Source organism: Pleurodeles waltl, chromosome 11, assembly GCF_031143425.1.
Source record: "Pleurodeles waltl isolate 20211129_DDA chromosome 11, aPleWal1.hap1.20221129, whole genome shotgun sequence".
Taxonomy (NCBI): Eukaryota; Metazoa; Chordata; class Amphibia; order Caudata; family Salamandridae; genus Pleurodeles; species Pleurodeles waltl.
This window is the reverse complement of record NC_090450.1, coordinates 475,319,287-475,337,340: the sequence shown is the minus strand read 5'-3', so window position 1 is coordinate 475,337,340 and position 18,054 is coordinate 475,319,287. Positions and strand designations below refer to the sequence as shown.

The following is an 18,054-nucleotide window of genomic DNA, read 5'->3' as shown; positions in this document are numbered from 1 at the left end:
AAAGAATTGTTTTGTGTGTATGCAAATTCCTCCATCAGTCGAAGAAGGAGTTACTTATAATAGTTTGCCCTTTACTTATGCGATAAGTTGTATTCTGTTACTAACAAGATTCTATAACCAGGAGTACATTTAGTATTTCTATTCCAACTACGACGTGGTGTTTTCGTTTGTCCCTATAGTTAGGTATTTGAGTAGGGTAGCTAAGGATAATGATATAGTATTAGTTGGAGTTTTGTTTGAACCTACATTAACCTTTGGCACAGCTTATGCTCACAGAAATAACTTTACATGCTTGCTTACACCTTTAGAAAAGAGCTTCTTAGATCATACAGATGACAGGACAAAGGCATTTAACAAGAAGATAGAAAAAGGCTTAGGGAAAAGGACTTACAACAATGATTATGCTCATAGTGCAATAAAAACACAAGGGAAATTAGCTTTAGATGTGCAACACGTAGGGAAGCTTTGTGTATATAGGCCTACATCTTGCACTGACACTTTATTAGTGGGAATGAGTGAATGTAGACATATGTTTTTGTTTCAGAGTAAATGGACATTTATGTTGAATGGACAGGATCCAGCGATTCCTGGGATGTATTACAACTGTGGTCCTAATGCTTATTACCGTCTTCCTAGAGGATGGTATGGGACATGTTATTTGGGGATAGTTTTCCCAAAGAGTTTTCAACTTGACAACTTAAAGAAATTTCCCAAAGTGACTGAGTTACATCATATTAGACAGGAGAAAGTCTCCTTCTGGTATAGTGAGAGAAATATTTGGAGCAATAATTCCTTCGGTGGGAGTTGTTCTGAATTTGATAAAGATTTGAAAGTTGTCTACTATTGTGGATAACATGCTGAGAAATTTTGCTTATTAATATGAAATGTCAAGCTTTTGCTTGTTTGCTTGATTAATGTAGTACTTTGCCATATTAAGGGTTGTGTAGTATGTATTAGCTTTAATAATTGAGAACCTTAACTTAGCAGACGTCTTGGCCTAGTTGCACGGCCTCATGTCAAGCTGCATTTTTTAGCTGTTTAATAAAATGTCAGTTTAGAGAACTGTGCTGATGCTAGCGCAGGAGTTTTAACAAAAACTATTAATGAAATATTTACATATATTGAGTGATGAAACGGAATAGAAAATGTACTTAACATAGGAAAATAATGCACACAATTGAAATGTGCCCACGAGAACTGGTTGCCAATGTACACAAGATGTAGTACTAATGCCATAATAAAATTAAATACTGAGCGTATGTTTTATAAATGTGGTAATACATCATATTTTGGGTTATATATTAAGTGTTGCTTTATTAATTGAAAGCTTTAACTTACCTGAGGTCTTGGCCTAGTTTCCCGGTCTCATGTTAAACTGTATTTCTTAACGCATTTAACAAATTGCTTATTCGAAGGGATTAAACTGTATTTTTCCATTGCAATGAAGTAATGTGCTTGTGACTGTAGACTTTCTCATGGGAACTGCTTGCTAGAAAACGCTGTTCCTGTTAGTTGTAACACTGTAATGTAACATGCTTAAGACTCACTTTTTCAGGAGAAAACAATAGTCACTGACTGGAGTACGAAATGCAACAATATTGTTACCTGACGAGATGGATGATGAGGACATCGCAAGCTGGACGAATCCTCGACATGTGAACTGTGAAATACTAGAAATCACTAATCGGATGTTTTAATATTATTGGACAAAAGTGTTAACATGCGATCCCTTGACCAATAGAATTTTGGGAGATAGTTTTGCAGACTTTGATTTAGCTGCACTGCACAGAGGAGAGACAGGGTTCTTTGCCCCATTCCTGCTAGCCAAAAGGCCAGTACTTTATTTTGCGTCTTGAAAAGAGACTTTGCTTAACTTTTATGCTAAAGCCTTTGCCCTTTCTGAACTTTGCCTGATGTCTTGCTGACCGAGCTGATGTCCTGAGGACGAAGACTGACACTGCTTGCTGATCCATACTGAGGATAGGTAAAATATCAAGATGTCGACTATATTGTCCATTTGCTTTTCTTTCTAGGTACCAACCGCTAAATTTTGACAGAGCCATAGCTAGATGTTTTTCTAAATTTGTGTTGACTAAATTGTTTTGCATGAAGCCCAACATGCTGATGGTAATCTGATTTCAGTTGAGGAGTTTACTAATGAAACCTGCTACATGAATCAATAATTAGAGTCGTTCTTTGCTGAAAACTAGATGTATAAGATAACCCTTACACAGATTCTTTTGTTATTAATGTGCACCATAATATCAGAGTGTGTAGTGGGTCACGCCTTGATCAGATTGAGGTTTTCCGTAGATTCAGATCGCCAGTCTTGTTTCTGTATGTTCATCATTTGATTTTGAGATTAATTTATGTGACACTAGCATTGTTAATATAGGGAAATAGTCTAACTTTTAATCAAAGGTATGGTTATTCATGACTGAAACGTCACGGTGCATCAATTACTGACCCCTGTTTATTACTAATGTTATTTGTTCATTGTTGAGATATTGACCATTGATTATTGATCTGTGATGGTATTGGGCTTAGGTGATGGGAACATCTCAAGCATTCGGCCAAAAGGTTTATCGACCTTGTTGCATCCCCTTGTAAGTTTACTTATCAAGGTTCAGACGCGCTATCACTGACCTAATGTGCTCATGGCTAAAAGTCTTGCTCATGAGAACTGCTTGCTAGAAGATGCTGTACTAGCTAACGCAACATTGTTAAATGTAACGTGTGTAAGACTGACTGGAGTACAAGCTGCAACAATATTGTTACCTGATGAGCCGGATTATGAGAACAGTACGAAAGGAGCCAATCATCGACATGTGAACCATGTACTAGGAGAAATGTAGATTTGAAATTTTAGTTTATTGGACAGTGTGGACATGCGATCCCTTGACCAATAGGGCCTTCGGAAGTAGTTTTAGGAAATCTAACTTATCCGTACTGCAGCGAGAGGAGAGAAGCCATTCTTCCATTCTTTTTGAGAGTTTAGACCTATTTTGCCCATTTTCCAACTTGAGAGGAGACGTACTTAACTTTATTGCCTAAAAGATTTTTCCTTTTCCAAACTTTGATGCTGAATCCTGATGCCCTGCTGACAGAACTGATGTCCTGAGGACGAAGACTGTGACAGCTTGCTGATCCAAACTAAGGATAGGTATAATGACTAAGATATTGTTTGCTATGTCTATTTGCTTTTGTTTCTAGGTACCAACAGCTATTTTGTTAGAGACATAGTTAGATGTTTTTCCAAATTTGTGTTGACTAAATTGTTTTTGCATGAAGCCCAAACATGCTATTCTAATCTGGTGTTAGTTAGGGTTCTCACTAATGAAGTCCAATACATGGAGTAACATTTGATGTCTTTTCTTTGCTGCATCTAAATGTTTGTGTTATCATTTGTGCAGTTATTGTTGCTATTAATTTGCACTGTGATTTTAGAATGTATAGTAAGCTCAAACTTTGATTAAATTGCGATTCTTTCGTCGTTTCGGTCAGCCAGTGTTGTTTCTGTATGTTTATCAATTGATTTTGAGATTAAACTACGTGACATTAGCATTGTTAATATAGGGAAATAAATATTCTAACTTTTATAACGATGCGGTTATTTATGACTGCAAGGTCATGATGTGTGACAGTTACTGACTCCTATTGATCTAATATTATTGATTGTTATCGAGTATTGATGTTAATGATTAATTATTGATTACTGATCTGCAGGTACGGGGTATATGGTGGGAACATCTTAAGCGTAGTCAAAAGGTTCATCGACCTATTTGTGTCCCCTTGTAAGTTTACTTATTAGGGTCAGACGCGTTAACAAGTGTACAACATGTGCTTGACTGTATTGGAGTGAAATTCAGCTAACTTGCAGATTACAAAGGGTTAACTCTATCACAAACCTTCAACAAATTCTAAATGTGTTTGTTTATTACCTCTGTCTCCCAGAAACAAAAACACCTACCAGTTGTGAGTGCTCCCCTTTCTCAGCTTTGATCATTGCTCCATCCTTTCTCTCCTTACATTTGCAAAAGCAGGTAGCAGAATATTATTGGTTCTATCAAACACCAACTACCAATTTCACACTCCAGACCTTTAAATCAATGTTATTATAATTTTTTTTTTAATTTAACAAGCATGATGTTCCGGATGCCGTTCGGCAAATAAGTATTCATGTAAGAGAAGAGATTCACATGGCTGGAGACATGCCCCGCCACCCCATAGAGAGATGTTTCATATATATATATATATATATGTGTTCGATGGCATGTGTAGCTGCGGATACACATGCTATGCATTATTCCGCCATCTAGTGTTGGGCTCGGAGTGTTACAAGTTGTTTTTCTTCAAAGAAGTCTTTTCGGAGTCATGCGATTGAGTGACTCCTCTCGGTCATACTCTGCATGGTCATCAACTCCATTGTTAGATTGTTTTCTTTCCGCTGTCGGGTTGGGAAGTGTTTCCTCTCGCTCCGAGATTTCAAATAGGAAACTTTAGAAAACTCCCTTAATTGTCGGTATTGTTTCAATCGTGTTTCCACGTAGCCTCGAACCAATAGTACAGTCGGAAACTAGATTTCCCCCTTCTGGGCACATACGCCCGACCTGGGCCTGATCGGGCCTACCACGTCGAAGCCTTATGGACCAGACTCTATTTCGATTTGTCCTCGATGCCACGCAAAATTTCTCTACACAGATCAACACCTTGTTTGTAATCTGTGTCTTTCTCCTGATCACAAAGAAGAAGATTGTGATGCCTGTCGATCGTTTCGATCCAAGAAGACCCTGCGTGATCGGAGAGCCCGAAGATTGGAAATGGTGTTGAAGAGTACTGAACATCTCGACATCATGGAGGAAGAACTTCAGCAAAGGCAAAGGCCTTGGGTACACCACTGCCAGAGAGCCATGGTTTGACCCGAAAAAAGACTCTTGTCGACCGACCTTCGGGTTTGGTGTCGAAAAAGGCCACTCCTCCGTCGGTATCGGAGTCGAGTAAATCCATTAAGAGTTCTACTTTGGATTCGAGCAAGCGTCATCACTCCTTGGAGTCGAAGCCTCAACGCCCTGCTTCGGAGCCGAAACAACCAGCTGTATTTTCGGGACCGATAAAGCTACCATCTTTGGAGCTGAAAAAAATATTCTTATTCAGAAGAGCAAGGTCTTTCGAGGCGTCTCAAACGTAGCTCAAAATCACTGCATGAACAATCTTATAGACCTTCTGATGAGGACACTGAGATTTACCCTATCCTTGAGGTTATGTATGAAAGACAGACAAGGATCCACATCCATAACGAGACTGGCAGAATAGTTACTGCACCTCCTCTACAAACCAAAAGGAAGCTGGCCTCTCAAAAACAATTAGACACTGCTCCATCACCAGCAAAAATGTATAAACCACTCATTCACCACAACTTTCTTTTTATCCTCCACCCACCACCTTTACCTTCACCAACTCGTTTACAATATTCACATGGTGATACAGTTGATCCTTGTGATCTATACGACTCAGATCCTATTCCTGACAATTATCCTGATTTATACCCTTCTAAGCCTTCTCCACCAGAGGACCCTACTGCATACACGCAGGTTGTTTCCAGGGCACCAGCATACCATGGGGTGCTTATGCACACTGTGCCCCAAAAAGAGGATTTTCTGTTTAACATTCTATCCTCCACCCACTCAAGATATGAATGCCTTCCTATGCTACCTGGCATGGTTAAACATGCAGATCAAATATTTAGTGAGCCAGTCAAAGCTAGAGCAATAACTCCATGCATTGATAAAAAGTATAAATCTGCTCCGACAGACCCTGACTATATTACACACCAAGTTCCTCCAGACTCAGTGGTAGTAAGTGCGGCTAGAAAAAGGGCTAATAGCCATTTCAAGACCCTGTGCCTCAGACCACAATAACAACAGATGCATCAATGATAGGTTGGGGAATTCATCTCAACAACCTTACCATTCAAGGGGAATGGGATTCAAAACAGTGACATTTTCACATAAACCATTTAGAATTATTAGCTGTGTTCCTTGCCCTAAAAGCGTTTCAACCCCTTCTCAAACACAAGATTGTTCTGATATAAAACAGACAATATGACGACCATGTATTACCTGAAGAAACAAGGCGGGACACATTCATCTCAACTGTCCCTTCTAGCCCAAACAATATGGAAATGTGCAATTCGCAATCACATTAATCTATTAGCAGAATACATTCCAGGAATACACAATCAGCTAGCGGATTTCCTAAGCAGGATGCACCAACAGACACACGAATGGGAGATTCACTCTCAGGTACTTCAACAGTACTTTCAAAAGTGGGGAACACCAGAAATAGACCTATTCGCAACAAGCGAAACCCAAAATGCCAAAACTTTGCATCCAGACACCCATATCCTCTATCCAAGGACAATGCTCTATGGATCTATTAGTCAGGGATATTTGCTTACGCTTTTCCCCATCTCCCACTACTTCCCTTTCCGGTCAACAAACTACGTCAGACCTCTCTCACCATGATACTCATAGCCCCAACGTGAGCATTAGAACATTGGTACACGACACTCCTAGACCTGTCAGAAGTACCTCACTCCAAACTTCCAAAACAGATCGCATTTGTTAACACAAAACAAGGGACAAATCAGACATAAATCGCAGTGCTACCAACTTAGCTATTTGGCTCCCGAAGTCATAGAATTTGGAGACTTAAAACTTACATTAGAATGCAGGGAAGTTCTCAAACAAGCATGTAAGCCTACAACTAGGCAATGCTATGCTAACAAATGGAAAGGATTTGTTTACTACTGTCAGTCTAAAAATACGGATCCACTTACAGCATCAATACAAGATAGTGTATGCTATCTACTTCATTTGCAGAAATCAAATCTAGCTTTCTCATCCTTTAAAATCCATCTTACTGCAATATCAGCATACTTGCAGACTATTCAACATACCCATCTTTTCAGAGTTCCAGTTATAAAAGCCTTCATGGAAGGATTAAAAAGCATTATTCCCCCAGAACACCACCTGTTCCTACTTGGAATCTAAATATTGTATCCACCAGACTCCTTTTGAACCCATGCATTCTTGTGAGATTCAATTCTTAACATGGAAAGTTGCCTTCCTGGTAGCCGTTACTTCATTGCGAAGAGTTAGGGAAATACAAGCATTCACTTTTGAAGAACCTTTTTTCCAAGCACACAAACATAAAGTTGTACTTACAACAAATCCCAAATTTCTGCCAAAACTGGTATCACCTTTTCACATAAACCAAACAGTGGAGTTGCCAGTCTTCTTTCCACAGCCAGACTCAATTGCAGAAAGAGCCCTTCATACTCTTGACCTTAAAAGAGCTCTAATGTCCTATGTAGATAGAACCAAAGAATTCAGAAAAACAAAAATGCTTTCTGTTGCCTTTCAACAACCACCTAAAGGGAATCCTACCTCTAAACAAGGGTTAGCAAGATGGATTGCTAAATGTATACAAACATGTTACATTAAGGCAAAAAGACAACTTTTAATCACACCTAAAGCACATTCCACTAGAAAGAAAGGTGCATCTATGGCATTCTTAGGAAACATACCAATGGCAGACATATGTAAAGCTGCCACATGGTCTACTTCTCATACATTTACAAAACATTATTGTGTAGATGCATTTTCAAAGCAATAGGCCAATGTTGGTCAAGCTGTCTTAAGAACATTATTTCAAACAACTCCAACTCCTACAGGCTAGCCACCGCAGTTTTGGAGAGAGTTACTGCTTTGTAGTCTATGCATAGCATGTGTATCTGCAGCTACACACGCCATTGAGCGGAAAATGTCAGTTAGCCACTGTACATCTGTTTGTTGCATGTAGTGCTGCAGATTCACATGAACACTCTCTCCTCCCCAGAAGCCTGTAGTCGATGCAGTTTTATTTCTCTTTTGTACATATGTAGATACATTTACATTTGCATGGACATCTATTCTTATTTACTATTTTTATTCAACGTTTATATTATTATACTCTATCACTCCTTCCTACTCCCTTTTGAGGGAAAACAGTCTAACAATCGAGTCAATGACCATGCGTAGTATTTTTGAGAGGAGGAGTCACTTAGTCCCATGATTCCAAAAAGACTTCTTTGAAGAAAAACAACTTGTAACACTCCGAACCCAACACTAGATGGCGGAATAATGCATAGCATGTGAATCTGCAGCACTACATGCCACGAACAGATGTACACTGGGTAAGTGACATTTTCCATATATATTATGCACACGCCGATCGCTCGCAATCTTGAGTTTCCAATGGCAGAGCCTTCTTGTAGCTTTCACTGACTGGACGTCCAAAGACTGCGGACCCTTTGTGATCTTTTCATGGGGGACAATATGAAGACGTTTGAGTAGTGCAAAGAAGAATGTCACTTGTCTTATGAGGCATGCCTCAAATACATCCAACTGCTTTACTGGGCCTTACACACTTCAGTGTATCCTGAAGCGACCTGCCCATATACACCATTTGAATCATTAGTTTGGACCTATGATGGCTCCCATGGACTGATATCCAACACATACCGCACTCTCCAGCATGCCACTCCTCCATATACCCATGCCTATCAGTTTACATGGGAAGACCCTCATGCAGGGCCAATTTCACCCAACCTCTGGCAAAACTTTGTCAGGCCTCTCACTCAGGGAAACAGCATATAAGCTCATGTACCAGTGGTATTACACCCCTTCCCGGTTAGCTGTTATGTACCCCGGGGCCTCTGCTGAATGCAGGCGCTGCAGCCTGGAACATGTAGATTTCCAACAAATCTGGTGGTCCTGTACATAAATCACTACATTTTGAAAAGAAATCCTGAGTCACATTAAACCCACAATGGGGCTTTTGCTCCCAGCTACTTATCATTTGGTGATTTTGGGGATACACCCCGCTCACTTGAAAGCAATGTATCCACCGCCAAGTGGACCCTTATTAGCTATATGCTACCTGAAGCTAGGCAGTTAATAACACTATCCTGGAAACAGAAGTGCACCCATTCCTTGGCACAGTGGTTTACTCCCCTTTGGCACATGCTGGTAATGGAGCGTATCTCACAATCTGAACTACACAGGCACTAAATTTAGAGTTATCTGGCAACCCCTTCTTCTGTATCTAACACGCATAGACTACACCTGCTTCACTCCTCTGAGACTGCAAGCGTTACAGCTCTTTCTCTAATACAGCGATGGTGCTCATTGGACCCCCCGATATTTACACCTCTCATTAAATGGTGTCCACACCTGCGTCCCACTAGGACTTCCAACCTAAGTCTTAGACTCCCCATGCCTCCGGTTTTGAACATAATTTGCAGACTGTTCAAGCTGTGTACACTTGGTTGATGTTCTTGCCTTATTTCTCTCTTGAGCCCCTCCCCCTTTTTTCCCCTTTAGAGATGCGGACAGCTGTGTGCAATGCTTTTTGAGACTTTTAGAGTGATCCTGACTCTGCCTATGTTGTAGACAATGGTTATGTGCATGTATCTGTACCAAAATGGAGTCAAACTTGTTGCGCGTCCATACTATTGTGCTGATGGTCCTCACCATGTATATGCATTTCTTCTTGTTCAAACTAATAAAAGGATTTTAACAGAAAATATGTGTATTACATGGGAGCATACCATCCATGTGTAAAAGGCTGCCTCTATTTTTCTTGATTCTGGCGACTTGTGATGGCTGTAGTTGCCTGCAAAAAGAAAATGACGTAGCTACTTAACTGTAGTAAGTTATTACAGTTGAGTCCTGTTAGAAATGGGGACTTTGGTTGGCAGTCAGGTTACTCCCTGTCCAAGCAAGAACCGTCACTCTAGTCAGGGTAAAGGAGAATCACCCTCAGTTAACCCCCGTGCACCCCTTTGGTAGCTTGGCACGAGCAGGCAGGCTTAACTTCAGGCTCTAGGTGTAAAGTATTTGTACCAACATACACAGTAACTCAGGAAAAATACTACAAAATGACACAATACAGTTTTAGAAAAACAGGTAATGTTTATCAAAACAAAACAAGACCAAAACGACAAAAATCCAACATACACATGTCAAGTTATGAATGAAAAAGCAAAAGAGTCTTGCGTTGATTTCTCACCCGCAAGCAAGACCTTTAGTCGTTCCTACACCGATCGGGTCAGTGTGCGTCGTTTCTTCTCTGCTCAGTAGAGCGATGCGTCAATCCAGACAGGCACCTCGGGTCCAGGCAGGCTCTGCACCCAGCGATGTTGCGTTGAAAATCTGGCCGCACGGTATAAGAAAACCACGCTGTGTGGATTGCGAGGTTATCAGCCTCCATTAGCGGGGGTTGCGCGTCATTTCTCAAGCTGCATTACGTCGACCTTCCAGCCGCAATGCAGGTGGAGCATAGATTTCAGGTGCAAAGCCGGCGGCAGGTCGTTTCTCAGCCGCGTCTCTGAAGGTGCATCGAAAATTTCCCTGCACGTGCTCTGTGCATGGATTTTCAGTCTTGGTCTGCCAGCTTCACCTTTCAAGGGCCCAGGAACTGGATAGGGCACCATGTGGCAGGGCAGGAGTCTCGGCAGAGAGTCCAGGTGCTGGCAGGGGAAGTCTTTGATGGCCCTGAGACTTCAACAACAGGAGGCAAGCACAGGTCAAGCCCTTGGAAATTCTTCACAAGCAGGAATGCACAACAAAGTCCAGTCTTTGTCCCCTTTCACAGGCAGAAGCAACAACTACAGGATCTCTCCACAAAGCACAGTCACAGACAGGGCAGCACTTCTCCTTAGCTCTTCAGCTCTTTTCCTTGGCAGAGGTTCCTCTTGATTTCCAGAAGTGATCTAATTTTCAGGGGTTTGGGTGCCCTTCTTATACCCAGTTCGACCTTTGAAGTAGGCCTGCTTCAAAGGAAAGTCTCTCTTGTTTGTGAGATCCTGCCTTGCCCAGGCCAGGCCCCAGACACACACCAGGGGTTGGAGACTACATTGTGTGAGGGCAGGCACAGCCCTTTCAGGTGTAAGTGACCACTCCTCCCCTTCCTCTTAGCACAGATGGCTCATCAGGATATGCAGGCTACACCCCAGCTCCCTTTGTGTCACTGTCTTGAGAGATATGCAAACAGCCCAACTGTCAAACTAACGCAGACAGGGAATACACAAACAGGCATAGTCACAGAATGGTTTGAGCAAGAAAATGGCTACTTTCTAAAAGTGGCATTTTCAATCAAACAATCTCACAACCAACTTTACTAAAAGATGTATTTTTAAATTGTGCATCAGGTATAATGTATGCAAGGGGGGGTGTCCCGGCACAGGGAGGCCCGCAAAAGTGGCGCAGTGCAATCTACAAGATTTCACTGAGCCATTTTTGGCGTCATTTTTAATGCCTGCTCAAAGCAGGCGTTAAAATGATTTACCCATAGACACCTATGGGCCTCCCTTCACTTTGCTGCACTAGCTGCAAAGTTTTTGACACTAGGGTAGCAAAGCGCCACAATAGCGTTAAACATTTTGACGCCATTGTCCTAACGACCACCATGGTGCGCCACATTGTAAATACAGTGCACCCATGGTGACGCTAGGTGAGGCAGGGGCGATGCAAGAAAACAGGTGCATCAGTGCTGATTCGTCAGTTTCTTGTAAATCTGCCCCTAAGTTGTTTATATGGAAAAATAGAATCTTTTAGCATTTTCTACACATTTTGAATCTCAGCATTATTTCATTTTGATTTGCATTAAACTGATATCTTTATGCCACAAATTACTAACCACCTTTTTACATTTCAACGCATTTTATTGAGTTTTTCAAAAAAGAAGTGCAGCAAGCATGAAAAATATACAAAATAATACATAAAGACCCCAAAAAAGAGGGGTACTATGTGAACAAACCCAAACAACATGGATCATGCAATATGAAGGACAATGAGGGTTGGTCTATTAAAGAGGTTCATGGATATTTGTCACATCATAAACAATTAGAGTTATGATAATTAAGCTTAAAATCTGATGGGATACCTGAAAAACCATTTGAGCAAGATGCAAGGCAGCAAAGAACTTCCATAAAACATGGAGAATAGGAGATTGAGCCAAATGACAAGGAGAGAAGAAAAACGTGTATTCAAGAGTGGAAGGGGGCAATGTGGGACTAAAGAGAATGTTTTAGCAAAAGGGGGAAGGTATGCAATTGCCAGAAAACAAGTAGGATCAGAGATGCGAACGTTTATAGAAGTACGGGCCTATGCCAGTAGCCTGCATAGCTGGAAGGCTACATATCAGTTGCTGTGTCTAAACACGATCAGGAAGATGCTAGATGTTAGTGATTCCTCAGCTGGAAACCTGAACAGGGCAATGTGATATATGATTGCTCCTGAGGTAGATAACTTAGGCCCACCATGAATGGAAAGAAATAAGTGGGGCTATTTCCAATCAAGCAGTGTCTGTTTCACCACAATACTGAACAGGAAGTCTAATAATGCACACTCAGTATGAATCAGTGAAAGAGGGATTGTTGAAACCAGGGGACCAAATATAACTGTTTGAAAATCCAGTAAAATGGCTAGATTGAAAATTTTGGAAAGTTGCTCTCCGATACTATCTCTGAAGGTTTTAAGAAGTCTACAGCCAAATAACATAAGGTCATGTTCCCCTGATTCTTTGTTACAGTGCCAACATAAAATCAGATTCAGATAATTTCACCAGTCTATAAGTGTTTGACCACTCTATAAGTGGACCAGTAAGATAGATTAAACATGAATAACTTGGATTGTCTGATAGAAAGTACAATTTTGTGATGTAGCGCAGTGGCGGAAATGTTAATCCACGTTTCCTCACAGGAGCTTCCCTACCAACGTTTTCTAAAATATTTGTTCCACCTGGCAGGGGAAGGTGAGCATGGTTTGCTTGTGTGAGAAGTTAAACATGTGTATATTTTAGACATAGTGTGGCCTTAAGAAACCAATTTTATTAAATGTTGATCTATGTGGAGGTGTCTCAGTGCACCAATTTTTGTCAACTCTGCCTTTTATCTTCAGGAAAGTTTAGATGTCTAGATTGGACAGATGTTTAGAAAGCTGAAGTTCTGCTAATTATAATGGTCATAAGCATCACCAGGCTTCAGTTCAATAAAACTTCCACCTCATTCCTGATTCTCAGCCCACTTTCCTACATGGTGGTTTACTGATTTTCAATTACTGACTCTGTGATTTAATGGCACGTGGTCTTCTTTGTTCGAATCATCACCAGGCTTCTGGATTCCTGTTTGTTTACTCTATTTAGCATTGGTCCTGCAGAGTAAGATCATAGTGTACATTTGATTTTCCCCCTTGAAGATTTTTCAAGTCATTGGAAATTGTTCTCTGTCATGTCCTTAAGCCCTTTTAGCTGGCCAGTTTTCAAAAGTATTTGTGGTCTTTAGACTAGATATTAGAGGTAGCAACCTGTCAGTACATATTCATCTCCCTATTCTGACTTTCCTGTAATAGTTCACCTCCATAAAGTCTTTCTGTGATGGGACTTGGTATCCGGAGGCACTGCCACTCTCCAAGGGCACAGTTCCAGTCTCCCCATTTTGCACAAATGGATAAATATTGCAGTTTGCATATTTGTACAAGCATATTCATCGATTTGCTTTTACAAACAGCATTTATTGACATGCATTTGTGAAGGTACATAGATCACATTATTTGCTGTCATGCAAGTTGTCACCGAATCTCTCACTTTTTGTGCGTGTGTAAATCTGTCAACAACCTGTAGTACTGTAAATTCCTCTGTATTGATAAGACAATATAGAACCTTAACAATGTGCAAACATTTATCTTGCTCATTTTAGTGCCCTGGATGCAGGTCGTTGATAGAACGCAGAGACAAGAGCAACATGAGAGTCTTCTGTACCAATTGCAGAGCCAAGAAAGGGACCAACTATGAGTTCTGCTGGCAGTGTCTAAGACCCTGGAAAGGTGATAGCAGCTCTTCAGTGGGATGTGGAAATAAGGAGTGCAAGGACCACAACCTGGTGGTTCTTCAGAAATGCAAGGTCATCGACCTGCCCTACAGTGGCATAAAAGGCTGCCCCTCCATTCGTGCTTGCCCCACTTGCGGCCTCCTCATTGAGCATAAAAATATGTGCAAGTTCGTCATGTGCTGCCGTTGCGGTGTCAATTTCTGCTTCGCCTGTCTCAACACTGCTAAGGCCTGTCAAAGAAGACGAGCCAACACAGGCCACAACCTGACCTGTGACATGCCTGTTGCTCCCAAGCAAACCGCAATTTCAGTCTGGTCAGGGGAAACACGGTGTTCAAGATTGTCATCCTAAATGGATGTTCTTTTCCTCCAGCTCTAAATGTGCATCTATTCCTAGGTGCATGCATGTATAGGCAAATATAATTCTATTATTGTATCCCTTGCTATAAACTCTGCCTCTGAGCCCCCTCTTTTAAAAAAAAAAAACACACTTTATTATTTTATACATTATATAGCATCTACAACAACCTTACAGAGTAATAAAGACATGCTACCATATCCGAGTACAGTTTAGTATTCCAACATATTTGAGGACAGGGGCCATCAGTTTGTCTGAGCCGCCTCATGTCGGACATTTATTTATGTGCTCATTATCATTCAAATATTTTAACAGATATAATTGCTATGTATGTCATTTGTGAACATTTACAGTATAACAATGTTCCTTTTTGGTTTGACAGTGTGCTTCTGGTTTGTGTGTTATATATCAATTAATTACACTCTTTAAAAAGAAAGGCATTAGCTTTAGACAAATATTTAAGGGAATTCCCACATTTCAATTCACACCCCACATAAGAGATCACAGGGTTAGTTTTTCTCAAAATTTGCTTGAAAAATATTATATACAACTTGTGAGAGATACTCTCGGAGAGAAGAATTTCAGATCTCCATGAAAAGCATCTCCAAGAGAAACAGTCTCTGCCACGGCTGCTCTCTTACTATCTGAAGAATGACAAAACAGGTGAAGAGTGGCCTTGCCCAAAGGCAGTTGACAGAATGGAAAAAATCAACTATGAGCTAGTATGAGTGTGTGCCATTTAGGAAGCTCCAATTTTCTGAAAGATTTTAATGCTAATGAAAACAGTAACTGGGGCATGGGGAAAAAAGTCAATTAAGTCCATCAATGGTTGTATCAAAGATTGGCATTAATCATGTTTCCTATTTTGGTACTATTCATACATATCTTCATTTTGTTCACCATTATGTATGTATATGCAATTATGTTTTTTTCATATCTTAAGCACTAAAACAGAGCTTGAACATATTAATAAAGCCTTCTAAAAACAGTAGTCGTGGTTCTTGCGTGCATGCATCCTTCTGGGAAAAGCATTATAGCAACCTAGTCAAATAAAATGTATTCCCTGCAGTCTATGACAGGAGTTGATAGTTGCAATGTTTGTGTTATCGCTAGACAAATTGAGGGAGATGCATGGGCCGAATGTTTGCTTTTCTCACTCAAGCGTGTACGTTGGTTCAAACCCGCACTTGTAAGAGGGCCAAGGATTATCTACCGGACCTTGATTACAAGTGGACCTGTAAAAATGTGTCAGTATTATGCCCCTTTGCATCTTCTCTTGAATTACAACTACCGCCTTCGATCATTTTGGGTTTCTGTGACAGATTGCTCAGAATAACGTGACTTACATAGTGTTGGAAATCAATTGCTTGATTCAATTACTTCAGTTTCATAAGCTGCTCAGTCCTAAGTTACAGTAGTTTAATATTTATTTCCCACAAATCATCTTATAGAAATATACGTCATTTGCATATGTGTAAGTTGTAAAAACAGTATCAAATTAACTATGATATCATAAATTAAAAATAGATCAAAAGCTACATAGTTCAAAGGTCCAAATTAAACAATTCCAAGTCAGTTAAACATCCTCCAAATTTCACCAATAATAGGCGGTACAGGTTTGTCTCCTTAAGAGGCCATCATAGATGCCTGGTACAGGTTTGTCTCCTTAAGAGCCAATCATAGACACCCAGAGAGAGGTAGCAGAATATTTGGTTCCAGAGATTGTAAGCAAGAAAAAATAGGTGTCCCCAGAAATGGTAGTAGCTTAATGGTCTTGTCTTTTGAGAGTTCATCATCACCGAGATTTGGATTTATTTTTTCAGTGATATAAATCGGAGAGAAAATGTACCTGAAATCACTTTCCCTGAATCTTGGAGCCTGCCAATGGTTGTTTGAGGATTGTCTCGGCGTTCTAGTGATAGTATGAATTAAGTAGGTTTTGCGCTAGCACAGTTTATGCAAATCGCAGGTGAATTGTGATGTTTGTGAGGGTTAAGGGAGTTTGCGTACTCCAAATTAAGTTGTAGAAGGAGTGTACGTACTCCAAAGTGTGAGAGTTGGGAACATGTGTGTGGTGCTTTCTGCTCAAAAATTGTCCACATGGTTGTTGATGTACGGACCCTGCATGGTCTAAGACTCTGGAGTATATTGACAGGTGGATGAGACACTGAATTTTTGTTGTAATTTGTCTGGATTAGTAGGTTGATTGGGCGTGGTTGACAAGTCAGAGTGTGAGTCATAGTGAGTGGAAGAAATTTTCAACTGAGATCTGGTGAGTCCTATATGCACCAGGACAGGCCCACTGGTCAGCTGGGAGTGAAATTTGCGGGTCGACTTTTGCTTGCGAATCAGGGAAACTGAGAAAGAAGGAGTAGCTGTTAGAGCGGGAGCCGTCAGTGAAAAATCTGTTAAATTCTGAAGCAATTGTGTTACCTTACCTGTAGTAAACTGACAAATGTGGTTTTGATTTTGTTTAGTACTCACAATAATTTTGTATTTGTTTCGTGTGAATCAAAGTTTGGGAGGACAAGCCGCAAGACTTTGTCAGCCGCAGTATGTGTGAGTGTGACGTAATTGGAGCAGCGCTAGGATAGGTTGGTTAGGGAGAGGGGTCGCGCCGGATTGGCAGCCGTCCGTCAAGTGCAGTTGGTTGAGTAGGTGGGTGAAGAGAAATCTGGGATTAAAAGTCACTTCCTGACTGGATTCTGAAAAGCATAAAGGTCGAAAAGATGACATTTTTCAAAGCTTTAAAGAATGCTTTAAGGGGAGATTAGTACATTACATTGAGTATAGGGGATATTACACCGCCAGAAGGTACACCAGCTTACATTGTAATCGAAGAGAAGGGTGTCACACTATGTCTATGGCTAAAGCAATGGTGCAAAGTGACAAAGTAGGATAGGAGCTTAGCATTTTGTGCTGACGGAATGTTCAATTTGAGGAGTTTAGAGAATCTGAGGAGGGTGTTGCATGATCTAAAGCCCCCTCCGAGACCAGCACAGTTCAAGGCATTAGCGATCTGGGATTTAGTAGCCAGACAGCAATAGGAATTTGAGAGGAGAATGAGAAGGGCAGAAAAGACACTAGCGGAGGCTAGATGGGACCATGCTCAGAAATTTTGGAGAACCGAGACTTTACAGGGATTAAATTACTCCCGGCGATTACACAGGACAGCAAGAGAGAAGGAAGAAAAGCGGCTTCAAAGACTAATAAAAACCCTTACGAGAGTAGGTAGGTTAGAAGATCCTCAAGAGTGGAGGAAGAGTCATACGGTAATGACTTTATTTTGCAGTTATTGGGAAATCATCCACCACCATATGCAGCACATGAGAGTGGTCTGAGTACCAGTGCTGATCCTTCAGCTCCGACACAGGTTAATGTGACAACGAGTCCGGTGCAGGTTAATCCTAACCCGACACAGAGCCCAATGCAGAACAGTCTTAATGCACCTACTACTCCAGTAGTCCAAAATCAGGTGCCACAGCCAAGTGTCCCGTGAATTTACCCAGATATGCCCATTGTAGAACCTGACACAATCCTGATAGTGGCAACAGGACAGGCTTTCCAGAGACCGATGTTGGTTCAGACAGAGCCAACTCCACTTTTACTGCCTCGAGTGCTGGCACAAACAATACCGAAGTACACTTCGATAACAGGGACAAAGTCAGATATGTCTGTACTAATGAATCAGAACACGGAGTTACTCTCCCACAGAACCTGAATGTTAGACCAATCAATCAATCATTAAATTTATGAAGCGCGCT

The 18,054-nt window shown here is 40.9% G+C and overlaps 1 protein-coding gene across 1 annotated transcript in view; it reads left to right on the top strand.

Annotated features, from left to right (window-relative positions):
* The window catches only part of LOC138265791 (probable E3 ubiquitin-protein ligase RNF144A), a 145,819-nt gene extending 130,538 nt beyond the window's left edge, over nt 1–15,281 (top strand). The window contains exon 4 of the mRNA XM_069213824.1: nt 13,802–15,281. Coding sequence (XP_069069925.1) covers nt 13,802–14,284 — 483 coding nt within the window. The 3' untranslated portion in view covers nt 14,285–15,281. The remainder of the gene's footprint in view (nt 1–13,801) is intronic.
* Nucleotides 15,282–18,054: the final 2,773 nt, after the last annotated feature.